We start from the raw sequence: 27,713 nt of genomic DNA on the forward strand, positions 1-27,713 counted from the left end.
TAATGCGTTTTGGCAAGACCTGCGCAGGCCGTGCCCCCTGCCCCAGCCCCGGAGGATGAAGAGAAGGAGGAGGAGGAGGTGAGGTGGGCATGACGGTGAGGGGGGCACCCTTTGGGCTCCCCCAGCTGGGGGGTGGGGGCTTGGGACCCTCTGCTGCCTGAGGGGGCACAGGGAGGGAGCCACACGTCTGTTTTACGGTTTTTTTTTATTTTTATTTATTTTTTTCGACACGAAGACTGGAGGCTGCCCTGAAGCCCGCAGCGACGCCTCCGCGACCAGGCTGATCCCGTTGGGCTCGCCTCCGCCGCCTCCCCCCGCCCTTCTCAAAGATGGCGCCACCCCTCCCTTCCCTTCCCTTCTTCACCCCCCCCCAACGCCACGTGACGCGCGCAGCGCCGGATGGGGGGCGTGGCCGGAAGTGCGCGCGTGCGTTCGTGTCGGGAGGGGGCGGTGGCGGCGGGATGGAGCCGGCGCGGGAGCCGCGCGCTGAGCGCTCAGGTGGGGGCGGGGAGGGGCCGGGCGGGGAGGGGCGGGGCCTCGCTCGGGTTGGCCACGCCCCCCAATGTGGGGCCACGCCCCCCGCGCTGCCCCCTGAGGGGCTGGAGCCGCCCCCGCCCCCCCCCGGTGGGGCTCCCGGAGCGGGGCAGGGGGCCCGGGGGGTTCCGGGGGGCTCCGGGCTCGGTTCTGAGGGGACGGACCGGGCCCAGAGGGGCGGAGCGGGCCCCAAGGGGCCTCCCGAACCCCCAGGCGGGTGAAGGGGCCGGGGGGCCGGACACGAGCTCGCCTTCGTGTCCTGGGAACCTTCAGCGGGGCGTTTGCTCCTGATTGGGGCCAAAGAAAAAAACCGAGTTTTGCTCCGTTTTTAGGCTGAATTCGCTGCTGGTTTCCCAGCCGAACGCTGGGGCCGGCCCTCGAGAGGCCTCGCTGAGTAAAACAGGCAGGGGAGGGCCACGGGGCTGTGCCCCCGGGGTTGTCTCAGGGCGCTGGCCGGGCCGTGCAGCGCCGTGCGGTGACCCCCTCACGAACACGGCGGTGGGTTTTGTGCCAGCCGGGCGGTTATTTGGTGCTCCGACCGCCGCTGGAGCCTCCTCGAGCTGCAGGCCGTGTCCTGAGCGAGGGGGAACAGCTCTGCTCTCCCTCCCAGGTCAAACCCCAGGGCGAGGATCGGGGCCGTCCGACCCGGCGAGCGCAGCCCCCCCAGTCAGCGTGCACGGAGCAGGACTTTATCGCAGGACTTTATCCTTTGCAGGATTTTATCCTTTCAGTGCGTAGGGCAGCAAGTTGCAGGTGTTGAAACAGGGAAGCGACCCGGGCACGTTCTCACGCTCGCTTCGTCGCGGCGTGCTCAGACCCAAGGTAAATAAACGCCTGGCAGCGGCGTCGTTGGCTCTGTCGGCTCACACTGGGAGGTCCGGGTACGTTCTGAGCCAACGTAGACGGCGTGCAAACACCTGAGCTGTCACAAAGGGCCCAGCGGGTAGGAACGTGCCCGTTTCTTGACACCATTTTGTGTTCAGATCCATCGTGAGCCGTGCTGGGGCTGCAGGTGCCAGCAGCAGAGCAAGAGAGGCTGTAGCGACCCTACAGGGCTGTAGTGGCCCGTAGGACAACCTAGCTTGCAGAAACAGCCCTAAAAAGTCAGGGGTTAAGGAAAGCAGTCTTTCCCCTCTCTGAATATTGGTTAAAACAACTTTTTAAATATGCCTGGAGCATCTCTTGAACCTGATGGCAGGTGAGAGAAGCGCCGAGAGATGCCCAAACTTCTGCTCGGCGCTCCTGGGATGCAGAGGTTTCGGCCGAGGAACCCCGTAACCTCTCCAGGAACCGATGGCCGTGCTGTGCAGAGGGAGGAAATGCCTTTGTAGCGAGTGCCTGCTGCCACCGGGTGGTAACCAGTCTCCACTGCATTTGTACAGGCCTTGCTGAGCTCTTATTTTCGTGCACGCGATAATTTACCCAGTGTCTAATTCGTTCGTGTTCGCGTCCTTTTTTTAGCATAGTTTCCAGAGCGAGCAAAACGGGATTCGCATCCGAGAGCAAAGAGCTGGGTGGAAACACAGAACGTGGAGAGAAACGCATCCTTAACGAAGGCCGCGTCTTTTTCTACTGAAATGTTTTTAACCCGCTTCTGCCTTTTGGTGTCTCTTTTTTTCTGCTCGTGCAGGTGCTCTTTCAAGCAGCGCTTTTTGGGGCAGAGGCATGCCAGCTCTGACACTGTGTTCTCTCCCAGAATGGTGCTTGTGGGCTGCAGCTTTTTGTAGATGTCGTTGCTTTCTGTTACAAGGTGTGCTGCATCGTGACAGGAGCAGGCTTTTTAAAGCTGTTTGCTTTGAGCCTTCTTGGCACATTCATGCTAGGTTTTTTCTCTGCTTTAAAAAAATATATATTTAAAGTGCTTGGACAATTTTTGCCTCTCTGCTTTAATAGGATTTGCAGCTGTGAATGCGCTTTAATAGAATTTACAGCTGGGCTGAAGTATTCCCTCTCTTAAAATAACATTGCAGCTTCGTGATTCGGGAGAATGTGCCTCCCACTAGCTGCTTTGTCTGTAGCTCTGAATGCTGTGGAGCAAGAGGAGAATATGAGCAAAACCAAAACTTTTGTATGTGGCAAAATAGGAAGCATAACCCTGTGGTTCAGGACTGGAACTATAAATGAGTGCACTTGGGTCTTGTTTTTTTTTTTTTTTTTTGGCTTTGCCAGTGCCTTGCTTTCTGCTCCCGCACGCAGCTGTTAACCTGCCAGTTTTTTCTGTCATTAAAATGGGAATAGGAAAACCTCAGAGCGTTGTTAGATCATTAGGTGATCGTTCTGGGGATCTTTATGTACTGCGGCGCACTGGATTAGAAAGATGGCAGGTGGGAAATGGTGCAGGATGTGGTGTCGTTGGAGCCCAGAGAGAGCTGCGGGTCTTCTGTTTCTCAAACTGAAAAGCAGTTGGTGGCTGGGGAACCAACGGAAGAAATGTGTTATCTTAAAAAGCTGCATAACAGATACTGCCTGCCTTTGTGGCTCCGGGCCAGCAGTTTTCAGAGCTGGTCCCAGAATGTCAATCCAGAACATACAGAAAAGAAAGCAGCGAGACTCTGCAAAGTGTTTTAAATCTTGCAGGTAAGGTTTTCAGGGAAGAGATGGAAGAGAGCCACCTCGGCATATGCAGTTTGCTCGACAGGCAGATGCCCTCGCTCTGGAGAGCAGGACCCCTGCCAAAACGTTGGAAGATTGCAGGTGGAGAGGGTGGCGTTACGCAAGTGTCACGTCCTGAAGATGCTGCCTGCGATGGAGGGAAGCAGTGGGGGAAGCCTGCCTCTTCTTCAGCGTGCCCCGAAGGAGCTTGTAGGGCCGTGCAGTGAAGGCAGCCCGCAATAACTCAGATTTCTGATTCCCAGGAGCAAGCTCTGGGCAGGGAGCAGGCGAGAGCCGAGCGTGCCTGGCAGCGCCTGACCGACTAGGAGCCCGCTGGCAAAGTGCTCGCACGGATGTTACGCTCCGAGTCCACGTTTTAGTTCTGCCTCCAGTCCAAAAAAGGTTTAAGTCCCATCGAACACATTGGAACTAGAATGTGTGCGTAGATGCTTGGCTGAGCTGTGGCTGGAGCCGCTGGTGGTTCTGCTGAGGCAGGCGGTGAAGAGGCCAACGAGACTGCTTCAGGTATTTACACTGGCCTGGTCAGAAATGTGCTGAGGGAACACGTTACAGCCTCTCTTCCTCTGCATCCTAGCCAAGGTTGAGAAGTCGGGGATATTTTTTTTTAATTTTATTTTTAGGAACAGTATCAAAGAAGCCTTCTGTCATCTCTCAGTTCCGTGAGCTCTTTATACGTGACTTTCTTGTTCACAGAGAGCCGCAGCCCTTTGAAATACCTGATAGTAAATAAAGGTGCATAATTTACAAACGCGGCTGAAGCCAGAAATAACTTTTTGTCTCTCTGCTCTCTGTTTATCAGTTCAGGTTTCCAAAACCAGAGGGAGAACTTCCTTGGCATCAGGGAGCTACTGAGGCAGCTTTCAAGCTTGGAATGGAGCTGGTGAACAGACAGGATCCCTACCTCCGAGAGGTCGTGCGGTCTGCAGTGTGCTGCAGAGCCCTGACGCTTCTGCTGCAGGCAAGTCTGATCCTGAACCGAAGGTGCTGCAGTGTCTGTTGTTCGCTGCTCAGAGGCTTCTCTCCTTGGTACCACCTGGTGCGCCACGAGCTGGCTGCTTCTGCGGGGCTGGGAAATCGCCTTCCCATGTGGAGAAGCAGGAGGCCAGCTGCATCCAGGGAGGCAGGTTGCTGTTAAGTAAAATTACAAACGTTTCCTTCTAACTTACCATGTTTTCATGCTGCTGTTGCAAGGGGCGGCTTTGGCAGCACGAGAGGCTGGTGGGTCTGTTTATCCGCAGAACAGGAACAGTGATCTCCTCCTGCACGTTCCTCCCAAGTCTCACTTCAGAGACATCCTCCTCTGAGTGTGGGGTAGCTCAATTGCTCTTGGTCTGCTCCGTCCTAGCTGTGTGTGTGAGGCAGCCAGCAGAGCCCAGCTGTAGCCATGGCCCTTGCGAAGCAAAACCAGCCTGGGAAACGTCCCCGGGAGCGGGCCAGCGGCCAGCAGATCGTGGCAGCCCGGTCACCTCTGTGTGGGCTGAGTGGGACCATCGGCAGCGATGACAGACTCTGTAGTGCAAATGCCAGAGGCCTGCTTGGTCCAGCTGTGTGCTTCGTTGTAAAACATCGCCTTTGTAGGTCTGTTAGTCCCGATTTGTTTAGTGTGGCCCTTTCTCTTTTCTCTGCCAGTGCTGAATCCTTTGCCAAGGACTCATTCCGGTCTCCACATAGTAAACTGCAAAACTTGCATTTGGGGGAGCTGTTCTTTTCAGAAACGTGTTTTCATTTGTCTTCCGCATCAGTTTCCTCTGGGAAAATCTTTTCTTGAGTTCTGTCTCCTCTTCCTTGCACATCGGCTGGGACAAGAACGCCAAATTCAGTAGCAAAGGAGGCTTGCCGGTGCTGCAGAGGCAGCCGGTGTGAGCACCTGCGGCTAGATATGCCCGAGCACGGCACTGAGCAGCCTTTCCTTATCCAATTCCACAGGGATTCTTGCTGGATATTTTCAGTTTTACTCAATTCAGCTGTAAATGCCCCAAAACAGTCGGCACTTTTTCACAGTCTTACAGGCATCCCTGCTGGAAAGCCCGTTAGCCTGTCTTCTGTGCTGCTCTCGTCTCCTTGAAACTCCAAATTCCTCCTCCAGCTCGGTGCTTTCAGCAGGATCCAGGAGGCTCTCTGCCGGACTCCAGCCCTCTCTTCTCCTCCTTTCAGGCCGTGTTCAACCTCCTGATCCCGGACCACGCTGCGGATGCCTTCTCCCCGCCTCGACTGCCCGAGCCCGGCGCGTGGGACGTGCTGGCGGAGCGGCTGCTGGGAGGCCTGGCGCGCTGGGACGCCGAGCACTTCCTCTTCATCGCCGAGCGGGGCTACCTGTACGAGCACAACTGCGCCTTCTTCCCTCTCTACCCCCTCAGCCTGCGTGCCGTGGCCGAGGGGGCTCTGTGGCCCCTGCAGCCGCTGCTGCGTTTGCGGAGCCGCCTGCTGCTCTCGGCCGTCCTTCTCAACTCGCTCTTCTCCGTGCTGGCAGCCGCTGCCCTGTACGAGCTGGGCTGTGGCGTGCTGCGGTGCCGCAGGGCAGCCTTCCTCGCCGCCCTTCTCTTTTGTATCAGCCCTGCCAACGTGTTCATGGCAGCTGCTTACTCGGAGAGCATGTTCGCCTGCCTGGCGTTCAGCGCCATGTGGCGACTGGAGAAGGGGCAGAGGCGGCTCAGCGCTCTGCTCTTCTCCCTCGCTTCTGGCGTGCGCGCCAACGGGCTGGTCAATGCCGGCTTCTTCCTCTACTCCTGCACTAAACGCTTCGCCCTCGGGTTCCAGGTGGGCTCAGGACCGGGAAGGAAGCTCTCTCCTTTATGGAGGCAGCTCCTTAGCGTGGCATCTTCAGCGGTTGTGACGTGTGCCGGGATTTGCCTGCCTTTTGTTTTATTCCAGTATTATGCCTACGTGAGGTTTTGTGGCCCTGGCACTGGCCTGGAGCTGGATGTCCCCAAGCCGCTGCGGCAGCTGGCTCTGGACAAAGGCTATCATCTGGCAGCCACGAGCGGGGTTAAACCCATGTGGTGCTCCCAGCGGTTCCCTGTGGTCTATTCCTATATTCAAGATGTTTACTGGAACGTAGGCTTTCTAAGGTATTTTGAGCTCAGACAGGTACCAAATTTCTTGCTCGCTTTGCCTGTCACGTTTCTGGGCTTCTGGGCTGCCGGGACCTACGTCGTTGCAAACCCTCGGCACTGCCTGACTCTTGGTCTAGAGAGAAGAAAGGATGAACAAGAGGGTAAACCAAGAGCTGGATTTTGCTGCCCCGCTGTCTTTGTGTACGTGGTCCACGCCACGGCCCTGCTGCTCTTTGGATTCTTCTGCATGCACGTGCAGGTAGGGCCTTCGTAGCAACACACGTGATTTCTTACAGGGAGCGTGGGGTGGTGGCTGAGGGCGTTTGGTGGCAGTCCCAGCTCAGTGGTGTTGCAGCTGCAAAACAAAAGCTTTCCCTCGCCCATTTTGGAGCTGCTTCCGAAGCCATCCGGCGTCTGCCGGGGAGTTCCCAAAGGGTTTCCAGGTGCTCGGTGTGTGAGGATACTGGGACCGATCGGAGGGACCGGCTGCTGGTGGCTGGCATCTGACGTGCTGCTCGCCCAGGAGCTGGGTCACCGTCCTGCTGGGCTGAGTCCAGTGGGTGGCAGCGAGAGGATCCAGAGCCTGGGCCAGCCCTTCAGAAGTGCTTCAAGGTCTTTTTAGCGGCACTCAATGCAGGGGTTTTCACAGGAAAATTGATTGAGGAGTGAGACTTGGATCTCCTCTGCAGCTGCTGTCACAGTTCCCGAGCGCGGCTGTGACAAGGATTTCGGTGGCAGTCCCCGTGTTTGTCCAAAACCCGGCGACCACTTGGCCGCTCACAAGAACATCTTAATAAATAAAGCAGCCTGGAGCCGAGTTGTTTTGTTGCGAGTGCAATAAATTCCAGCACCGCAGCCCCGGGGCTGTATTTCTTCCCCTTTATCAGCAGCCTGTTGGAGGCAGATGGATTGCGCCTTCCATCGCTCGCGGTCGGGGTTGCTTGGGGCCAGCCCCATAGCTTACGGGATTCTCTCTGTCTCTTCCAGGTGCTGACCAGGTTCCTCGGCTCCTCCAGTCCCGTCCTCTACTGGTTCTCGGCCCACCTCCTGCAAGAACACGAGCGCTGGCTCGGGACTGAAGGCGCTGCCGGGCAAACCGCGGTTCCTCCCCCCACGGGGTCGGGGCTGGGTGCGTCGCCGGGCTCCTGTGGGACGGGGGCTGCGGCAAACCCCCTGCTCAGGCTGCTGCGGAGCTACCCCCTCGTGACCCCCCGCAGCAAGTGCGTCCTGGGCTATTTCCTGGCCTATTGGCTGCTGGGGCTGGCTCTGCACTGCAACTTCTTGCCTTGGACGTAGGCAGCGGCTGTGCCTCCGTGTCTGCACAGGCTGCAGAGGGGGCGGTCAGCATAGAAGCTCACTTCTTCTATTAAAAAAAAAAAAAAAACAAAAACACAAAAAAACCTGCAGCGTGGTGATGCTGTTGGCTGGTACAAAGGTGCTGCTGCTTGGTTGCTGCTTGGTGACTGAGCTGCGCTTCCCGTGATCCTGGGGGATCCAGGACATCGACTGAGGGATCTGGGGGGGGTTGGTCTGGGGAAGGGGAGGCTCAGGGCAGACCTCATCGCTCTCTGCAGCTGCCTGAAAGGGAGGTGTGGGGAGCTGGGGGTCGGCCTCTTCTCACAGGTAACCAGGGATAGGACCAGAGGGAATGGCCTCAGGTTGTGCCAGGGGAGGTTCAGGCTGGAAATGAGGAGACATTTCTCCTCAGAAAGAGCGGTCGGGCGTTGGGACGGGTTGCCCAGGGAGGTGGTGGAGTCACCGTCCCTGGGGGTGTTCAAGGAGAGGTTGGACGTGGGGCCTGGGGATGTGGTCAGTGGGCGATGGTGGTGGTAGGGGGCGGTTGGACCAGCTGATCTCGGAGGGCTTCCCTAACCCTAATGCTTCCGGGATTCTAGGGTCTGAAGGCCCTGGGGCATGTCTCTTCCACCCCTAATTTTCCAGGGTTCCATGACCCGGGGGCTCGGAGAGACCCGGGGCGGGGGGGGGGGGGCCGGGAGCACCCGCTGCTGCTGCCGCCCCCTCCCGCTGCCTGGGCGCGGCGCGGCCACCAGGGGGCGCAGCGACGCGCCGGGGGTGGGGGCGTGGCGAGACCGCCGCGGTGGGCGGGGCTCCCGCGGGTGGGCGGGGCCGACACGTCCGCGGGGCGGGGCCAGGCCGCGGGGCTCCGCTGGGCTCGGCTCGGCAGCGGGCCGGGCGCTGCGGGCGGCGCCATGCAGGAGCGCGGCTACCGGCACATCCCGCCCGCCGCCCCCGGGCCCGGCCCCGGGCCCGGCCCCGGGCCCGGCCCCGAGCCTCCCCCTCCCGCCGCCGCCGCCGCCGCCGCCGCCTCCTCCTCTTCAGCCTCCTCCGAAGGGCCCGGCCCGGCCCGGCGGCCCCGGCGGAAATGGGAGGTGTTCCCCGGCCGCAACCGCTTCTACTGCGGCGGCCGCCTGATGCTGGCGCGGCACAGCGGCGTCTTCGTCCTCACGCTCGGCCTCATCCTGGCCACCAGCGGCCTCTTCTTCGCCTTCGAGTGAGTCCCGGACGCGTACCCGCCCCGCGGGGCTGCGGGGATGGGGCCCGGGGGGCTCCGTGCCCTGCGGTGTCCCCCTGTCCCCCCCCGCTTCCTGTCCCCCCCGTTTCCCTGTCCCCCTGTCTCCCCTATCCCCCCGTCTCTCTCGTTCCCCCATTCCTTGTCCCCCTATCCCCCTTGTCCCTCCGTCACCCATCTCCCCCATCCCCTGTCCCCCTTGTCTTCCTGTCCCCCCATTTCCATATCGCCCTGTATTCCCATTTCCATGTCCCCCTTGTCCCCCTATCTATCCTAGCCCCCTGCCCCCCCCATTTCCCTATCCCCCATTCCTCTTATCCCCCTGTCCAGCTCCCCGTTTCCCTATATCCCCCTGTCTCCCTGTCCCCCTTGTCCCCCTGTCCTCCCCGTTTCCCTATCCCCCTTTGTCCCCCTCTCCTCCTTGTCCCCCTGTCCCTCCGGGCACCCCCCACTGCCTCACCCAGAGCTGTCCTGCCTGCTGCTGAGCCCCCAGCCCCACTCTAATTGGGAGCCCCTGGGTCCCCACGTCCTGTCCCCAGGTGCTCAGGGTCACCCCTGGTCCCCAAAGACCCCCCCTGCTCAGGAGGGGTGGGCAGGGGCAGCCCCGCACCTTGCGGGCTGGTTTAGGGGCTGCACCCCAAAGAGGGGAATCCGCTCACAGCAGCGGGGTGCCCTCCTGGTGTCCAGCCATCCCTCCCCTCCGAGCCTAAGGAGGGCAGAAATCCATCTGGAATCGCTGCCAGGAGTTCGTAGGGTGGATGTGGTACAGAGGGGCAGCAGGAGCGGTGTGCCGGGGGTCTCACCCCGAGGGTCTGCCCTCGCTGTGTCTGGGGGAGAGGGAGCAGCCTCTGCCCCATCCCCTCTCCTTTTGGGAAGCTGGCCCTGCTGTCCTTTGGGACTACAGCCCTGCGGCTCCGGGTTCCTGCGCCCCGCGGGCAGGGAGAGCCGGGAGCACCCTGCGCTGCCCGGGAGGAGCTGGGGAAGGAGCACCCAGCACTCGGGGCACTCCGTGCTTCTCACACGGGGCTTGTTCTTCCCAACGCTGCACCAAGCAGGGGATCGCGCCTGCCTCGGGATCCCAGGGTTATCCCTCCGAGCCTCGGAGCAACGCTACAGCCGGGCGGACGAAGGCGTTTGGTCGGATGAGAGGTTCTGAGAAGCCAGCCAGGCTCCAGGCGGCAACGGATCCCTGCACGAATGCTCCTCTCTCGGTGGCGTCCGTGCCTCTCCGACAGCTTTCCCTGCTCGGTCTGAAGCTAACGGGCAGCACCAGCGCAGTAACTGCTTTGTGCGGGGCCGAGCAGAGGACGTCTGCTCCCTCCTCCCGTCTTGCCTAGTCACTGTTTCTCGGTTAAAGATGTCCCGGGGCTTTCCACGTTGTTTCTGTAGCGGTGTGCTTCTGTTGCATCAGTTACGCTTTGCTAGATGCATAAAAAAAAAAAACAGTAACTGTGTCTATAGTTGACATTTTTACGTAATTTCTTGCTGCCTGAGGGAGGAAAGAGGACTCCAGAGATCCACCCAAAAAATGGGTGGCAAGGACGCTCGTCTCTGATTTCAGAGCCCTTTCTGTCCCTCCACCAGGGAGAGGACCAAGGGGCTCGACAGCAGCGCTGCTCTCAGGCCGAGGGGATTTTGTAGCTTGATGTCTGCTGTCCTGGACAGCTGAGCTGAGACAAAAGTTACTTAATCCCTTCTCTGCCTTGCCGTGTCACCAGGACTTAGCGCTGCCGCGGGGCTCAGGCAGCTCGCCGGGCTGTGCCCGGTCCCGGTGCTTACCAGTGCTCAGAATAGCAAATCCCTTTGCAGAGCGGGAGGGGGGCTCCAGCCCCACGTTACGTAAGGAGCCGCGTCCCTCGGGTCCTCGTGTTCGTGCTGGGGGTGATGGAGCTGCCCGGCTTTTGATAACGCTGGTCCCTGGGTGCCGGAGTGGGCATCGGCTGCTTCGGTGCCGGCAGGTCGCAGCACCTGCAGCGCTGATGTGTGCGGGTCAGGCGTCTGGCACGGCACGAAGGCACGCGAATCATCCCGAGGCAGCAAAGCTGTGCTGAATCGAAGCCAAGGTCCCTCAGCTTCGGATGAAGCAGGACCACGTGCACGCTGATTTTGATCCCTGATTAATTCCGGGTGTTTCTCCGTGTGTTCTTGTTGCTGCTGCCACGTAGAAGGTGACCGGACCTCGGTTTCCGCAGGTTTTTGCAGTATGAATCTGGGGCTTCAGAAGGGCACAGAGGTTGCGTAGAGGAGCTCGTGCTTTGTGTCCAAGACCCGGTCCTCCAAGCGCAGCTCCAGAGCTGCAGGGTGCTCTCAGGGCTGGCTCTTGCCTTTCCAGGGGTCTCTGCAAAGCAGCAGCGCTTCAGTCCCCCCCCCATGATAATTTGTAGCGTGTAGTGTGATAGCTGATGGCCAGTTCTGTAGGGATGGTTGGTAACGGTGCTTTTTTTCTCTCTTTTCACAGCTGTCCCTTCCTTGCCACCCACCTGACCCTGGCCATCCCCGTCATTGCAGCCATCCTCTTCTTCTTTGTCATCAGCTGCCTGCTCCAGACAAGCTTCAGGGACCCAGGTATCCTGCCCAGAGCCACCCCCAGTGAGGCTGCAGACCTGGAAAAGCGGATCGGTGAGCCTTCTCTTCCCTCTCCTGCCTTTGCTTTGGCTCACACCTGTGTGTGCACGTTTTAGGCTCGGCGAGTCTCCTCTCTGCAGAGGAGCAGAGGTGGTTTTCCTTTCTGTTCAGTCCCATAGCTAGGCGAAGCCCCGTGCAGGGGATGGGTGCCTGTAGCTGTTCCCAGGACCACGCTGGATTTGGCAGCGGCCCTGCAGAGGGCTGGGACGAGGCAGAGCTCGTGGCACCAGTGCCCTGCCCGCCGGTGCTGTCAGGGTCTGTGTGCCAGCAGCTGGGGGAGCACAAAGTTCCCATTCAGAGGCCGGCTGCCACACTCTTGGACGCAGACCGAGTTCTCATAATCTGAGCAGTTTGGATCTAGGCTGGGATTCGCAAGGAACTGGCTACAAAACTGGATTTACTTTCCCTCTCTTGTAAGAGCCGGTTCTTGGCCACCCCAATTTCCACCGCCGCCCTTCTCTAACGCGGCTTCATGCAGAGACCCTGACAAGACGGGAAGCTGCTGAGGCTGAACCAAGCAGCATTATAAAGCTGCTGAAATGAGAGGCGTGCTTGGAAGCTCATCCCCACATCATCTGGGACTTGAAGGGAGAATTTTCCATGGGCCGGTAGGTAACAGACAGGATCTCCTGAGTGGTGTTCCTGGGTCAAAGAAATCTTCCTAAAAACCCACAGAAGTAAAAATCTCTTCTATTTTCATGGGACAGTCGCAGTTGAGCTAAACTGGTGCCAGGAAAGAGATCCTTTCCGCACTGAGAGCGGTTCCACAGCCTGTTTAATCCAACATCAGGGTGGTCTGTGCTGAGCGAGCAGTCTTATTTTGCCTGTTGTCGCTGCCTCGCTCCCGCTGGTTGGTGGTGTGGTCGCTCAGCCAGCGGGGAATTTGCCTGCACGAGCGCTGACCCGCAGCTTCTCGCTATGCTCAGTGCAGGGAAGGTGCGGGGGCTGTGCCCGAGCCCCTGCACAGCAGGAGAGCAGAGAGCAGCATTGGCTCCATGGGTGAAATCCACGCTTGGGGTGAAGGAAAGGGGCTGTGGGTTTGCAGCCCGAGCTCTGTATCTGCAGCACAGGTTTGAAGGCCGACGTGAGAAGGAATTGAGCCCTTAATCTACGTGCTAACCCCAAGCGGGACCATCCCTCGCGGAGACTCCTGCTGGTTTTAGTGGATTTCAGAGCTGCTTCTGGTAAACCACGGCAAATCTCAGCTTAAGGGTGCTGGGGACTGAGCTGAGAAGCCTCAGCCGTGTGAGGAGGAAGAGGCTGCAAGCTGCGGTTGGCCTCCACGTCCTCGCTTTTCCCTACAGCCGTGCCCTGCTCTGTTCGTGTGAACGTTGGTGCCGTGTTCCAGGGCAGCCTGGCTGCTTCCTTCCTCCTCCATAGCTTTGTGTCGTTCTGACCAACGCAGAGAAATTGGTGCATTTGTGCATGACAAAAAAAATAGTTAGTGACCTTTCCTGTGCCCTGATTTTATGGGTTTTCGTTTGGGCTCCTCTTCTCTGGAAATCCTTGCAAGTCCCATCCTCCCCGAGGGATGCCCGGCAACGGGGGAATGCGCTCCGAGAAAAAGGCTCGGCTCGGCACCCTGCGTCAGCTGCCCAGCCCCTGTTGGTGCTTCCCAGCAGAGGCTGCTCCTCGGGGCAGACGTGGGGGCTTGCTGTTGACGAAGCTGGGGAGCCCGATCTGCTCCTCTTTTTCCTCAAAGAAAGGCTAGAGCCAGAGTGCCAGAGCAGCAGCGCGTTTGTTGGTTTGAACATTGTCCGAACTTGGAGGGATCTGGCTCCGTACATCCCTCTGCAAAATGCTGGTGCTGAATACTCAGGATAATTAGTTTAGGGAGAATGGTTTTTAAGGTTATGACTGCCATTGAGCCAGCTGTACCTCGGGGTTTCTTTATATTGATATATTTATATAAATATTTATATTTATATGGTTTCTAACAGTATGCTCGTGTTTGTCCCGTCTGAAAGCTGCTCTCACACCGTGTTTGCTCTGGCCAGGAGGGTGCACGCATCCAGGGTCTGTGGCCCGTGTTGGTGTTAGGCTTAGTGACAAATGCCTCATCAACACCGATGTGGGGCAATTTCAGCCTGCCCTACGGAAAACAGTTGCAAGGCAATCGTTCTGCACTTGCCTAAAAAACTGGTTTTAAAATCTCCTCGGAGCAGTTATCTGTGCTTCTATTTATAAGAGCCTACAGCAGGAATCTGGCTGCAGATGCTGCCTGGTGTGCCAGCTGTTCCTGCTAACATAATCCATTTATTTTCCTCTTAACTCGCTCGCTGGTACATCTCTATTTTCAAAGACTTCCTCGGGGTCGGAAAGGTGCTCTTTCAAGAGCGACTTAAATAAACCACTAACCCCCAAACTGCAGACGTGGCACAGAGGCTTTGCAGCTCACGCTTTTGCTGAGCAGGTGAGAGGCTTCCAGCCGCCAGCTCCGAATGAATAACCGCGTGCCGGTGCACACAGGTGAAACGCAGCGTCTAAAAATCCTCCATCCCCACCTCGAGGAGGAGGAATCCTCGCGCGCCACCACAATTGCAACGAAATCTGCCTGGAGCGCTTGAGACCTGCCTGCTGCCCTCCTGCTCCCTGATGGAGACGAGGCTGGCTCCTGCGGGATGCTTCTGCAGAGGTCCCCCCGCTGCTTTCTGAACCTTGGCTGCTGCTCTTACAGCAGGGACGGACCTCAGCCGTGTGAACAGGGCCCGCTGCCTCCTCGCGTCGTGATCCGTTCGGCACCCGGAGATGAGCTGGAGTTGGGCACGCTAACACTGCTGCCTTTGTGCTCGCTATTTGTAAGTTGCTTTATGTTCTCGGAGCGCTGGGCAGAGATTACTTCCTCTTGGCACCCCGTTGACAGGGAAAGGACATAAAGAATGCCGCGAAGAGCCAACTGGATTTCTTGGCTGCCAACTCCGCAACAAATCGCGTGGCTGAGCTGCCTCCCAGCTTTGGCGTTAAAGTCGTGTGCTAATAACGCCTTTCTCTGCCCGGAGGCAGCTCGCAGCGACGCGGGGTCATTGGGTCGGTTGGGTTTCACCTGCCCTGCCCTGACTGCTCCTTCTCGCCCTTGCAGACAGCATGGGCACCTCTACCTACCGCCCGCCCGCCCGCACGATGGAGGTGGTCATCAACAAGTACGTGGTGAAGCTCAAGTACTGCTACACCTGCAAGATGTTCCGCCCGCCGCGCACCTCGCACTGCAGCGTCTGCGACAACTGCGTCGGTGAGTGCAGGGAGTGGGAATGTGCTGGTGTTGGTGGAGAGGTTGGACGTGGTGCCTGGGGACATGGTTCAGTGGGTGACGTTGGTGGTAGGGTGATGGTCAGACCAGATGACCCTAGAGGGCTTTTCCGACCCTAGTGGTTCTAGGATTCTGTGTTCCTGAGCAGATTGCTTGTGCTCTCCATAAAGGATTGCAAAGCAAGACACCGAGTGTGCCGCTTTGGTGCCTCGGGGGCAGCACACCCAGTGCTCGCTCTCTGCTTTCCCTGTTTCGGAGGGCACTGTGCTGCGAAGTATCGGTAAGGCCCCACCGAACACGAGGTTTGCTGCAGGCTCCTGGTTGTCTCTGGCCTCAGGGTCACTGGGGAGGTGGAGGCACCTCCGCAGGTTCTGGTTTAGCTCAGCCCTGTCCTCACCCCATGTCCCCAGCTTGTGGTGGGGCAGGAGGGGTCGAACAAAGGCGAGAAAAGCCTCTGAAGGCCCCAGGCAGGTGTAGGGGAGCTGGAAGACCCCAGCACCCTCTGCAGGAGCAGCGTTCAGCCTGGAGAAGAGAAGGCTCCGTGGAGACCTCATTGCAGCCTTTCAACTCTTAAAGGGGTCTTATAAAAAGGATAGAGAGGGACTCTTTGCTCGTGTAGATAACGATAGGACAAGGGGGAGTGGTTTTAAACTGAAAGAGGGTTAAAACTGGGAGCTGCCCGGCGCTTGGTGTCTGGGGATGGCTGTGGGTGGTCGGGTCCTGCTCGCGCTGCCTGGAAAGCAGCCACGGCTGGGACAGGGCTTGGAGAGGAGCTGTGGGGAAGAACGGGCGTGCGCCAGGTTTGTGCTGAGTTTTGTTTGCGTTGGTGTCCCCCCGAGGAGGGTTACGGCGGTGCTGTTGGTCTGAAGCACAGCCCTTTCATTACAGGATGGGAGTGTTTCCAGATATACTGCACCTGCCCCGAGTTCCCAGGCAGTTTCTGTGGTTTTAGAGGCCTATCTTCATAACTTTGAAATATATTTTCTGCTCCGACGAAAGCGGGGGGGAGCAGATATGCAGAGAGGGAGCAGCGAGGCCGCGTGTACACACCCAGTGCTGCTGGTACTGGAAAACCTGCCGCGTGTCCCTGCTCAATTTCAGTTTTAGTAATGGGAGATGTTACCAGGCACGAGGCTTGCATTCACGCAGAGTTTGGGGAGAGGAGAAGTTTGGCCTTTTAAAGATTAAAATCCTTAAAAAAGGGCGTATCAGCAGGCTGCAGTGCTGTTGAAACTTGTTGCTAATGCAGTGCTGCAGAGAGCTGCTGGTTGTGCTGCAGTGGGTGGAAGCTCAGTTTGCAGCCCGCGGTTTTCAGAGTTTGAGCAGCGAGCGGGAGCCGGCAGGAGCCTTCACCCCGTTCCTCTCTTTCAGAGAGGTTCGATCACCACTGTCCCTGGGTGGGCAACTGCGTGGGGAAGCGCAACTACCGCTACTTCTACGCCTTCATCCTCTCCCTCTCCTTCCTGACAGCCTTCATCTTCGCCTGTGTCGTCACCCACCTCACTCTGCGTAAGTATCGAGGCAGCAGCCTCGCTCTGGGCACAAAGCATCTCGAGGCCCCCCGTTCATGTAGGACGAGCATGGGAAGGGTCTGGCTTCTCTTGGTTTAAGCCCTGCTTCTCAGTGCAGGTGGCTTGAATAAATCAGGTTTCACGTTGCAGGGAGCCCCAGATCCACCCTGCTCCTCGCTGCAGGGAATCCTCGAGAGCCGCCGGCGGGGTTGTCCCCTCCAGAGCAAACGAGTTTGGTGCGGTGCTGGGGCAGCGCTGGGCTTTGTGCGCACCTGCCCTGAGCCCTGCGGGGAAGGTGCCTCACCTGCCAGCCCTAAATCTCCCAGGGCTGTCTGCTCGCTGCCATTTCTGCAAAGTTACAGGCTGCAGATGCTCTGCAGGCAGCCGGGCAGATCCGTCTGGCCCGCGGGGGGGCGGCTGCGTGCTGGGGAGCGAAGCGTTGGCTGGGGATGCAGAGGAGATGCGAGGCTGCCTGATGGGACCTGGTTCCTCGTCACCTTTTGCTTTGCAGGCTCGCAGAGGGATGGCTTCCTCACCACCCTGAAGACAACACCCGCGAGATATCCTTCCGATGCCATCGGGCTGCCGAGCAAACACTAATTGTGTAACAGAGGAGGGCAGTTACTAATTGGGTAACCTCACGGGGGTGCCCTGGTGCACTCCCCACAACTTCATTTAGTGCCCTGGCCTGGTTGGGGCAAGCAGGCCCCTCTCCGCTCGCAGCCTGTGGACACCTCTGGTTCCACCTCACTACCAGGGACGAAGGCCAGTAACAAACTGGTTTCCCAGTTTGCCAGGTTATGTGGGAAGGGGAATGGCTGGAGAAGGTTGTCCCTTGGTGGACGCCTGCAGAAGGGCATTGGGAGTGGGGAGGTAGCTGGGTTACTTTTGTGGCCCAGTTGGTGTGGGCTTCACTGTGAGTGCCTCCCGAAACAGCCCCTGCATCTCCGCTTGGGATGGTTTTGTGGCCTGAATCTTCCTTGACTCCTGTTTCACCGTGCTGGAGCTGGTCATTTGTTTCTTCTCAGTCTGGTCTATTCTGGGCCTCTCAGGTTTTCACACTTATTTAGTCGCCTCCAACCTGACGACAAACGAAGACGTGAGTACCTAAAAGCCTGGCCTTTCACCCCAAAAGCTGCGTGCAGGCGGGGCTGCCAGCCCTGCTACTTTCTCAGCAGAGGTGAGGTTCCCAGGGACTCCTCGGCTCAGCGTCTTGGTGCCTGTGAAAATCCCCTGCAAAGCAAAAAGCCCCTGCCCAGGGCGCAGCAGCAGGGGATCGTGGTGGGAGGCCAGCACGTGTCACTCGTGTCAGGCCTGGAGGTAACGAGCTGCAACGTTAGAAGGGTCACGTGTGAGTTTTTTCCAGCCCGTATGCGGCCTTGCTCAAAGTGAGGAGTTCCGAGGTTAAAAAAGGAAAGCTGGCCCCAGAGATCTGGGTGTCAGCCTGGGACACGGCTGATCTTAATTCAGCATGCTGCCTAACCACAGGCGTCCCGCGAGACCCTGGGCAAGTCCCTTTGTCTCTGTCAGTTCCTCGCGTCTAGCAAGCAAATAATGTGCAGACGTCTTCTGATGATATTTACCTTAAAGACCGGGGTGCGTGCAGACTCGAGGGGCCGGGTGAGGGCCCTGAGCGGGGCAGATTGTACAGAAAAGCAGGATCTGTCTGAGCCTCGGAAGGAACCAGAATTCACCCTCCTGGCTAGAAGCACCTGTAATCCTGGCTGGAAGCTTCCAGCACTACAGACGGCATGTTTGCATCCCCACCTTTTCTTTTTTTTCTTTTATTTTCCCCTTCCCTCTCCCCCTTTCTGTAATTTAGAGTTATTGGCAGGGCTGCACAGGGCTGTGAAGCTGATGGAGGTACCCAGCACCAAGGGCACCACGTCCACAGCACGTGGCCGCTGCTCCTTGGGCCACGCTGCCCACGGTGCCAGGTTTGTGCTGCAGCTGGGGAGGGGAAGTAAAAGCAAAAGGAGGAAACGTGCTGGTAAATGGGTCGCTGCAGCCAGGGGCCCGAGGCCAGGTATAGCATCTGCCCACTCGTGTGCCTACGCTTGATGCGCCTGGAGTTTCGAAATCGAGAGTCGCAGTGACAGCTGCTCGGGGTGGGGATGTGGGAGATCAGGAGGAGATCAGGAGATCATTTTTTCCTTTTGCAGAATGCCCCGGGAAGCCCCTCGCTGTTTATTTAGCCCTCGGAGCACAGGGGGACCAGAGCCCTGCTCCGATGAGCTCTCAGCCTAGGAGATTGCGAGGGGAGGAGGCTGCTGGCGATGAAGGCAGTGACACTGCCAAGCTGGCACGCAGCACGGGAGGACGCAGCTTTGGAGCCTTCAAGCTGCAGGGCTGAGCCCTGGCAGAGGCAGGAGCAGCACACTGCTGTCTCCCCTGGCTGCCTTCCTGCAGCTGTCCTGCTTGTCCAAGCAGATTGAGGGAGGCTGTTTGCACTAAGGCAAACTTTCCGCCTCGTGAGCAAGGGTTTTAACTGAGTCCGTCACTGTGTAATTAGCTACTATCGCATCTTCCCTACCTTAATCTGCACGTGTCCTTTTCTTTCAGATCAAAGGGTCCTGGTCAAATAAGAGGGGCTCAGAGTTTGCCAATCCTTACAGCCATAAAAGTATCCTCACAAACTGCTGCGCGGTGCTGTGTGGCCCGTTCCATCCCAGGTGAGAGCCTGCGCCGGGAGCTGCACCCCGCTCTGAGAGCGGCCTCGGCAAGCACAGCTTTGGGTTACCCCGACTCCCAGGAGAGCTGTTGCTTCTCCTGTTTGAACTTGAAGAGTTTGGGCCACCTGTAACGGTTTCATGGAGCTTGCAGCTAAGATGTCCGGCGATTCAGTAAGGGGAGAGGAACAGCACCAAAGGGCTCGGCAGCAGATGGTAAATGCTGGCAGTGGCAGTGCTTCTTAGCACGTTTTCCTCTGCTGCAAGCAGCCAGCAGCGATCTGCCCCAGGCAGTGTGAACACCCTGGTTTTTACCAACTTGGATTACCTGAAATACTCAGCAGCACCCCACCAAATTCTCTTACCTGTGAGATAACCTGGGCCACTGCTAGCTTTCGGCCTGAAGCGCAGGCACCTGCGGCTGCTTCTCCTTTCGTCCCACAAGCAGCAGGGGATTGTTACTGCTGCTCTGACACAAGAGGGTGCACTCTGGCAGAGCCGTGCTGTGCTGCAGCAGCTGAGGACCTGCACCCTTGAGCAGAATTTGTTCACTGGGCCTGCTGCGGATTTACGTGGAGCAACCCTGAGGTGCTAACACAGTGCAGCATGACAGCAGGGGAAGGTTGTACAGCTCCAGTCAGTGTGTTTTGTATCTGGCCCTGCTCTCCCCATTGCCCACTGCTCTTTATTGGCTTCAGAGGTGCCAAAATGCCAGGGCTGCCGTTCAGCAGTGGTAAATGTGCGGATTCAGGGAGCTGGGAGGTTGTGGGAGCATAGCGTTTTGCTCCAAATCTTTCCACATCCGTGTTGTTTTCCTGTTGTAAAGTCCTTCCGCCGGTTCCCACTTGGGTTTGTGGTGTCCCAAAGCTTTCACTGCCCAAAGGCCGTCCGGTGACTTGTGTGATAAGTCTGTGGTTTGTCTAATGGGCAGGCAGCCGCGTTATCCATCCAGACTGCTCCTGCTGGTGCGCTGCTTCCCATGGGGAGAGCCAGTTCTGACCCTCTGTGGCTTCTGAGCTCCCGTCTTCGCCACGGGGGTGTCTGCATGTCAGCAGGGTTTCGATTTTGTGGACAGAGCGGGTTTAGCTGCCCCGGCCAGCTGAGGCAGCGGTCTGCAGAAACTGTCCAGAAACTCTTCGATTCAGCTGACGTGCATCTGGTCTCCGTTTCTGCCAGCCTGACTCCTCTCCCCTTGCACCGTCTCCCTTTTGTTTTCCAGTTTGATAGACAGAAGAGGATTTATCCAGCCAGATGTCGGGACCCCGTCCAGCCCGAAGAGTGAAGTCCCTTCCTTCGGAGCCAAGCCTGACACCAGCATGGTAGGAGGCATGCCGTAGCGGTGCTGTGATGTAGCCCCGAGCCTGCTGCGCCCGCACCTCGCTCCGGCCAGCTCCTTCCCATCTCCCCGGCCTCAGGCAGGACAGCCCTGCGATGCAGAGCTGCCAAAGACTCAGTTGAGCCATACGTTGCCTTTTTTTTTATTATTATTATTTATTTATTGGTTTTGTTTAATTGTTTCACTGTGATGTAGCCTGCCCGGACTCCTGACTGATGCAGGACCCTCAGGCTCGTGCAGAAAGCAGGGAACCCCCCTGCACCTGGGAAGCAAATGGGTCTGGGGAGCCCCCTGACCTCTAAACCGGGGGAGTTTGCTCCGGGAAATCGCCGTGTTCCCTGCACGGGGAGTGAAGGGGCGCTGAGGATGGGAGGTGGGACTGGCAAAGGGTTCCCGCTTGGAGCCGTGCTGCCGAGCCTCGTCCCCTGGGCTGGTGGAGGTGGAAGCTCCCTGGTGTCCCTGCTATTTCCACAAACGCCTCTTGCTCCTCTGTGCCAACATGGAGGGGCTGTTCTGTGTCTTAATGGCCGGGTTCTCGCCTCGGCCCGCTCCCAGAGCAGCTTTTCTTTTCCAGCAGCTGCTGTGCCTTGGTAGGTTGTGGCCATGCAGCTGGGGAGACTGGCTCACAGCAGGCGTGGAGGCTGGGTAGGGGTCCCGGTGGATCCTGTTTTCTGTCTGGTCACCAGGGGAGTGCTGACAAGCTCCTCGTGTTTCCAGTAAGACAATGTTTTGCAGCAAGGACACAAGTTAGGAGGGCCCTCCTTTTAGTGGGGGAGAGGAAACGCACGCACCATCCTGCAGCTCCCCCCATGAGATGCTGGCTACAGTTGTAAGGTTCGGGATCCTTAGCTTGCCAGGAAAGCCTGGCTGTAGCCGGCCTGCAGAAAGAATTAATGGCTACAGAAAAGTGGGTGAGTTCCCAAGGGTCCAACCCACCCCAGGTGGTTACACAGAGGAAGCAGCAGGCGGGTGCTGGTCTCTGATAACCTCGTGTTGTGGTTTTGGTTTGGTTTTCTGGCCAGCAGACGAGAGCAGGGCTGTCCCCAGCACCTCAGGAGTGATTCCCGTGTGCCTCGGCACATCCATGAGCATCGCTCCTGGCCCGCAGGGACACGGGCGAGCTGGGCTGGGCTGCCAGCTCTGCGGGTTGCCAACACTGGAGCGTGCGTGGAGGAGAATCGCAGACCTTGTTAGCAATACTTGAATCGCGTTACTAAAAGCTGCTGGATAATTTTGCACAATTTGTAGATTTTTTTCTATGTAGAACGTTTTATATTCGATGTAGATAGCGTTATGCATGTTAGCACCAGGGCAGAGGCTTGCAGTGTTTTGTGTCAAGCTGCCTGGTTAGGTTTTCTGTGAGTTAAACACACAAATTTCAGCCTCGGGCAGGGGCAGCAGCGCATTTAGGGGGGCAGCCTGTCCCCACTGAATTAGCCAGGGTTGTGCTGTCCACACCGTGAGTGACCGAGCCAGCCCCGAGGGGTGTCAGCGGATGGCAGAGCAGCCTCTTCCCCTTGCCTTGCCTTTCTGGCTCGCTGCGGGGTTCTCCCTGCTTGCCTTGTGGCCACCAGCTCTGCCTCTGCCCTGCGAGGAGCCAGAGCAGCAGCAGGAGCGCAGGGCAGGGCAGCTCCAGCACGGCTGCTGACCTCCACCTCGCAGCCTCCCCCTGTCCCCCAGCTTCCACCACCAGCCTCTGGCTCGCTGTGAGCTTGGCTGGCCCTGCCCAGAGCCTGGAAGCTGCTGAATTTCTGCCCCATCCCGGCAGGTGGCCCTCGCTGAGCGCTGCAGGAGGCTCCCTGTGGCTGGGTGCCACCTCTCGGGCTGGGTGCTTCAGCCTGAAAGCCAGCGTTACCTCCTTGCTCCTGCTGCCCTGATGGCCCCGAGGGGGCTTGTCGCTGCCTGCAGGGAGCCTCGGTGCCACCTTCCAGCAGCAGACCCAGGGACGGGACAGGGCGAGTGGTGCTGTACGGAGAGGGTCTGGTGCCCGGAGCGGTGTGTGGGGGTGTCATTGGGGGCCAAACTCCTTCCTGTTCTTATTTAAACTGGTTTCCTTTGTTACTCGATGTAATAAAATTATATTTTTAAAGAGTTAATTGCTTGGATTATTATTTTATTCCTTTAAGACAAAGGGCAGGTGTCTCAGCCTTCAGGTTGGACGGTGCGTTAGTCACAGGGCTTGCCTGGAAGCTCCTAAAATCTCCCATGGGATGGGGCCACGAGGGACACTTAGCAGCAGCCGGAGCCAAGGGATTTTCCTATCCCAGCCCTCTAGGAGAGCTCTGTCCTTTTCCGACCTGTCCTTTTCTGACTCATCCTTTTCCAACCCATCCTTTTCCGACCCGTCCAACCCAGCCCCCTCGCTGTGTACCCGCAGGCGCTGCGGTGCGTAACCTCTGGTGTCTTCCCCAGGAGGACGCCTGCCAGGACTTTGCCATTTCCTGCACAGCCTGACGGGATGTGCCCCCTCCTGGGATGTTAGCCCTGCTTTCTGAGGGCTAGCTGGTAAGAAAGTGCTTTCTTCTCCTCGCCCAGCCATCCACCCGAGTGACCCATCTCATCCCCACTGCATGGCCAGCTCCCTCCATGAGCCCATCGCCTCCAGCTGCGTTGCCATCCGTGTGCCCGAAATCCCGACCACATCCCACCAGTGCGGGGCTTCCATGGAGGGGTTCCTGCAGCCTTGGCAAGGCGTGCAGGATGGTTTCCCCTTGCCAGACGGAGTCAGATGGTCTGCATGGTGGTGCTCAGAGGATGATGTGCCCCAGGGCCAGTTTGGCCTCGGGGCAGAGGTGCCGTGGAGCTCGGGGTTTGCTGGACAGAGCGTGGTGGTGGTTTGTGCTCGGTGGAGCTGCTGGGAAACCCCCAGCTGATGGGGAAATCTGGTGGTTGTGGTGAGCAGAGGGCTGGGAGCTGGATCAGATTCCTCACCGCAGCTCTGGTGCGCTTTGGGGTTCAGTCCATCCTTCCCCTCCATCGCCCTGTGACTCCGTTTGTCCTTCAGCGTGCCCGGAGCTGAGGTAAGTTCCCTTCAAAGCACGTGGTGAATTAGCACGGCTTTGACTGCCCGGTGCAAAGGGCTGCAGCACTGCCCTCTCTCCTGTCCCCACAGCTTGAGACGTGGCAGCAGGCACAGGGCTTTCTCCCTGCTGCTGTCTCATCCCCGGAGCAGGTTGGATTTCTGGCTTCAGCATCCGCTGGGCAACCCCTGGCAAACCGCTGCTGCTTTCCCCGGTGTATTTCTGCTACTAACCATCTCTTTCTCTTCCTCCCCTTCCCTTCCCCTGCTCTGGGGCCATGCAGCCTGCCAAGTGCAGCCAGCAGTCCTCTCTCTGCCTCTCTTGGAGCACCCCAAGGGAAGCCCAGACCCTGCGGGCAGTTCCTGAGAGGACGACAGCCATCAGCACCGCCTGTGCCTCCGCTCTCCAGGGCTGCGCCTTCCTCCCTCCAAGCCGCCAGAGAAGGGGGAAAGCAGCCGTGTGCAAGGAAAAGCCTTCCCGGGCCGCCCTCCCACGGCTTCCGAGCTGAAAGCCATACAGCATCCCTCCCGAGTGCAATAACTGGAGTTCCTGCTGCCTCCCGGGGTGGGGAAAACCCCACACAACTGAGCCAGGGCCACCAGTGGCTCCCCGTAACCAGCCTTACCCCGCATGCCTGGGGGCTGCCCGCTTGGAGACGCCGGTTTTTGGGGGAGCAGGCTTAGTGTTGGGGCCGAGCCGCTGGTGTTACCCATCCGATCCCCCTGGGCTTTTCCCCAGCCCCTCTCCAAGCCCCCCATAGGAAGGGATTTGGTGTATGGTCAGCGTTCACCCTCCCAGACCCTGCCCCACAAGTTCCCCGTCTTACTGTTCGTGTTAGCGGGGCTCTGATTTAGGGGAAGGGTCCCCCCCGTGGAGCCGCATGGGTTGGGAGACATTCTATGAGGCCCAGTTTAGAGCCCGGTAGGATTTGCCACCTATTTATGCCTTTGATTTTTGTAACGAAATAAAATTTCTCCTATTTCCTATACGTCGGTGTCTGCCCGTGCTGTGGAGCTGCTCCCTGTGCCTTGTGCTTAACCCGTGTGGTGTGGGGGAGCCAAGGACGGGTTCCTGCCACGGGGTCAAGAGCTCCCCAAGCTCCCTTCTTGTACCGATGATGGCCTCAAGGCGAGGCTCGGCCTCCCCCAGCTTTAAGCAGCCTTCTCCCTGCTGTCTTCCTTGCGTTGACCCCCAGCAAAATTCATCGGTGTCCCCCCCCCCCCCACGCACCCACCCCAGCCCTTGAAATGCTGGGAGCAGCCCGGGGAGCAGCGGGGCGCTGAGCACCCTCCCAACACCACCGGGATCGGACGCCAGTGGCCTCCTCCTGCCGCGGCCGAGCTGCCGCAGCACCCAGCCCCAGCCCGCCGGCGGCATCAGCATCACCGGCTCACGGGGCAGGCGGCACGTACCGGCCTGGGCAGCGTGCCCTGGGGCTGAGCTTTAATTCTTCATCCCTCTCTCCCCGTCGGCGCGCATTCGGGTGCTGCTCTGCTGCGTCCGGAGCACCCATGGGTGCTGTGCAGGGTGATGCTGCGGCCGAGCTCACCCCCAGCCTTTGCCTCAGTGGGGCGCAGCAAGCTGGGGCTCTTCCCTTTACCCACCCTGCTTCTTTTCACAAAACCGGTAGAGCAGAATATTTTTGCGGTCTCTTCGTAGCTAATTGCAACCTAAATTTGGCAGTGGCTCAGCACTTTTGGCAGGGGCCGCTGACAGGAGGCAGCTGAGCCAAGGCCGAGCCAGCGACCCCCCCCTCACAGAGCTCGCACTGCTGCTTCCTATGGCCCTGGAGGGGGGGGGGGGGCCTGCATGGGGTCTCCTCCCAGTTGCCCCCCCACAAAGGGACCCATTTTTGTGATGGGAAGAGGTGGCGGTCAGAGGGCTGGGCCTCCCACCAGGGTTGGGCCTCCCACCCCTCGTATGGAGGATTTTATGCTTGTTTGAGGGGCTTTAGGGGTCTCTGGGGTCTCACTGGACAGCGTGGTTGTGGGGGGCACCCCACCTGCCACCCCTAGGACATGAGGCAGGCCCAGGAAGGTGTTCCTTTGAAACCACAGCCTCCATGCGGCCATTCGGTCTGAAAAGCCTTCCTGTGGCTTAGCGAGGCCTGCTCTGCTCTCACTGCTCACTGTCTGGGCACCGCACATGGCACGGGCACCCCAAACCCCACATCTCCCATCACCCGTGTCCTGAGACACCCTGAGAGCATTGCAGGGAGGGCCCGGCTATACTGGGGGCTGAGGCTGTTCTGGGATGCACATGGTCAAGAAAAGCAGCTCCGGCCTTCCTCCCGTCCCCAGCATCCCCGTCAGGGCCGAGGAAAGCACGGCATGGTGTTGATAAACCACAGGGCTGTGGCCCCATACGCCTGGCTGGCCCTTCTTGCACGCTCTGGCCCGGCTGAGCGCAGGGCCCCGCGCGGGCTGCAGCAGCGCCGGGCGTCTGCCAGCAGCAGCCGGCGTGTGGGAACAGGCTTAATCAGGCTGAGAGCGAAACTGCAGCGCAACAACGCCGAGCGCAGATCCTAATCTGGGCAGAGCAAGCACCTACTGCAAGCTTTTGCAAAAAAAAAAAAAAAAAAAAAAAAAAAAAAAGAAAAAAGAAGAAAAAGAAAGAAAAAAGAAGAAAGAAAAGAAAAAAACAACCCCCCCCAAAACCCAAACCCTTCAAACGCAGCGTGAAGAGCTCAGACCAGTCACTGGTGAGATGCTCTGACCGGGCTGCAGCGGGGGAGACACGGCACCGGGTCAGCAGCGAGAGGCAAAGAAGCCTCAAAGGGGCTCTGCAGGGTTTGGGGGCTGTCAGCTCAGTGTTGTTTGGTGGCATTTTGGATTGTTCTGGGGCCGGGGCCTGGCGTTTCCAAGGGCCAGGGTGATTCCCCCGATCTGGGCAGTGTGGAGGAGCTGGGAACGCCCCAACCCCGATCCCAATCCCGATCCCTGCAGCGGTGCTTGGGCAAGGCAAGGGCTGCTCCTCCTGCCTTGGTTTCCCCACCTGTGGGAATAAATACCTGCCCTTCAAGCCCTCGCAATTACCAGTGAGTTAATCACCACGTAAAAACGACAGCGATAGGATTTTTGGGGAGGAGACCATCTTTACAACCGGGCCCACCCCATGCCCTGTTTCTCCAGGGGGGTGGGAAAAGCACACCAGGCGCTTCTGCTTCGCCCCCAAAACGCCGACCCCGCCACTCCCCGTTCCAAGCACTTCCAGCAGCCAGGGATGAGTCCCCCATTGATCCGGGGGTGGGGTTGGGGTTCCCCGGGGACCCTGGGACGTTCCTGGGATCAGCTTCATCCTCCCAGCACCCCAGGGACCCAGAGCCCGAGGCAAGGGCAGGGCGGGGGCCGCCCGCTCGCCCCTTCCCCAGCGCCTCGCCGCCTTGGGGCGCGATGAATCACGGCAATTTTCCTTTTAAGGCCGGGCTCGGCGGGGAGGAAGCAGAGGAGGAGGAGGCCGCTCCTTCAGCCTCACTGGCTCCTCCCGCTCTCGCTCGGGGCTCCGACGCCCAGCCAAAAGCGAATCCGGGCGGCGAGGTTCGGCAGAGGCTCCGACGGCTCCTGGCCCGCTCCTCGCCCCAGCGTCTGTCCTGCGCGCCCGTCCGCGTCCCCAGCCATGGCAAGAAACCACCAAGTACAGAAGGCCAAGCTGGCCGAGCAGGCTGAGCGCTACGAGGACATGGCGGACTTCATGAAGGCGGTGGTGGAGCACGGGGACGAGCTGTCCAACGAGGAGCGCAACCTCCTCTCTGTCGCCTACAAGAACGTGGTGGGGTGCCAGCGCTCGGCCTGGAGGGTCATCTCCAGCATCGAGCACAAAACCGAAGAGGGGGATGACAAGGCACAGCTGGTGAACGAGTACCGGGAGAAGGTGGAAGAGGAGCTGAAGAGCGTCTGCAACGTCGTCCTGGGCTTGCTGGACAAGTATCTCATCAAGAAGGTCAGCGACCCTGAGAGCAGGGTCTTCTACCTGAAGATGAAGGGAGACTACTTCCGATACCTGGCCGAGGTGGCCACAGGGAACGACCGCCAGGAAACGATAGACAAAGCCCAGAAGGCGTACCAAGAGGCCATGGACATCAGTAAAAAGGAGATGCAGCCCACGAACCCCATCCGCCTGGGGCTGGCCCTCAACTTCTCCGTCTTCCACTACGAGATCGCCAACGCCCCCGAGCAGGCCATCTCGCTGGCCAAGACCACCTTCGACGAGGCCATGGGGGACCTGCACACGCTCAGCGAAGACTCCTACAAGGACAGCACCCTCATCATGCAGCTGCTCAGGGACAACCTCACGTTATGGACAGCCGAGTGCGCAGGCGAAGACGGCGGCGAGGCTGGTGAAGAGCCCAAGAACTGAACGGCCCCCGCGGGGCCAGGGACCGGCAGCCCCCTTCCCCCCCCCCCCCCAACACCTCCTTCCTCCCCACCTTTCGGTGTCTCTTCCCTTTTTTTTTTTTTTTCTTTTTTTTTTTTCTTTTGGGAAGGCATCTCAGCCCCCTCCCCACCCTCCCCCCCCCGCCCCCCCCAGGTTGGGTGCTGGAGTGGGGGCCATGTGTGGTGTTTGCTGGGGTGGCTT

General features: G+C 58.9%; 3 protein-coding genes across 14 annotated transcripts in view; all 3 read left to right on the top strand.

Annotated features, from left to right (window-relative positions):
- Positions 1 to 7,566, top strand: part of PIGV (phosphatidylinositol glycan anchor biosynthesis class V) — a 9,042-nt gene extending 1,476 nt beyond the window's left edge. Inside the window, exons 1-5 of one of the 11 annotated variants that reach the window (XM_035562320.2) lie at positions 9 to 78; positions 1,996 to 3,651; positions 3,947 to 4,267; positions 5,302 to 6,459; positions 7,188 to 7,566. In XM_035562320.2, coding sequence (XP_035418213.1) covers positions 4,019 to 4,267; positions 5,302 to 6,459; positions 7,188 to 7,496 — 1,716 coding nt within the window. In that variant the 5' untranslated portion in view covers positions 9 to 78; positions 1,996 to 3,651; positions 3,947 to 4,018 and the 3' untranslated portion in view covers positions 7,497 to 7,566. Of the gene's footprint in view, positions 1 to 8; positions 79 to 423; positions 499 to 849; positions 1,357 to 1,995; positions 3,652 to 3,946; positions 4,268 to 5,301; positions 6,460 to 7,187 lie in introns of those variants that run through there. The other 10 variants (XM_035562321.2, XM_035562322.2, XM_050715207.1 and 7 more) reach the window with 10 other exon arrangements.
- A 946-nt stretch (positions 7,567 to 8,512) lies between these two features.
- On the top strand, positions 8,513 to 22,892 carry ZDHHC18 (zinc finger DHHC-type palmitoyltransferase 18). 2 transcript variants are annotated; one of them, XM_035562346.1, is made up of 9 exons: positions 8,513 to 8,712; positions 11,189 to 11,349; positions 14,435 to 14,584; positions 15,974 to 16,111; positions 16,625 to 16,673; positions 17,110 to 17,212; positions 18,676 to 18,785; positions 20,002 to 20,101; positions 22,531 to 22,892. In XM_035562346.1, exons 1-9 carry the CDS (start codon positions 8,633 to 8,635, stop codon positions 22,570 to 22,572), a joined length of 933 nt encoding a protein of 310 aa, XP_035418239.1. In that variant the 5' UTR covers positions 8,513 to 8,632; the 3' UTR covers positions 22,573 to 22,892. The 2 variants fall into 2 exon arrangements, with proteins under 2 accessions (XP_035418239.1, XP_050571167.1); XM_050715210.1 differs by lacking the exon at positions 22,531 to 22,892 and having other exon boundaries at positions 20,002 to 22,212.
- Positions 22,893 to 26,753: 3,861 nt separating this feature from the next.
- On the top strand, positions 26,754 to 27,494 carry SFN (stratifin). The gene has a single exon (XM_035562348.1). It carries the CDS (start codon positions 26,754 to 26,756, stop codon positions 27,492 to 27,494), a length of 741 nt encoding a protein of 246 aa, XP_035418241.1.
- The last annotated feature ends 219 nt before the right edge of the window (positions 27,495 to 27,713 follow it).

The sequence above is a fragment of the Cygnus atratus genome, chromosome 23 (assembly GCF_013377495.2).
Source record: "Cygnus atratus isolate AKBS03 ecotype Queensland, Australia chromosome 23, CAtr_DNAZoo_HiC_assembly, whole genome shotgun sequence".
Taxonomy (NCBI): domain Eukaryota; kingdom Metazoa; phylum Chordata; class Aves; order Anseriformes; family Anatidae; genus Cygnus; species Cygnus atratus.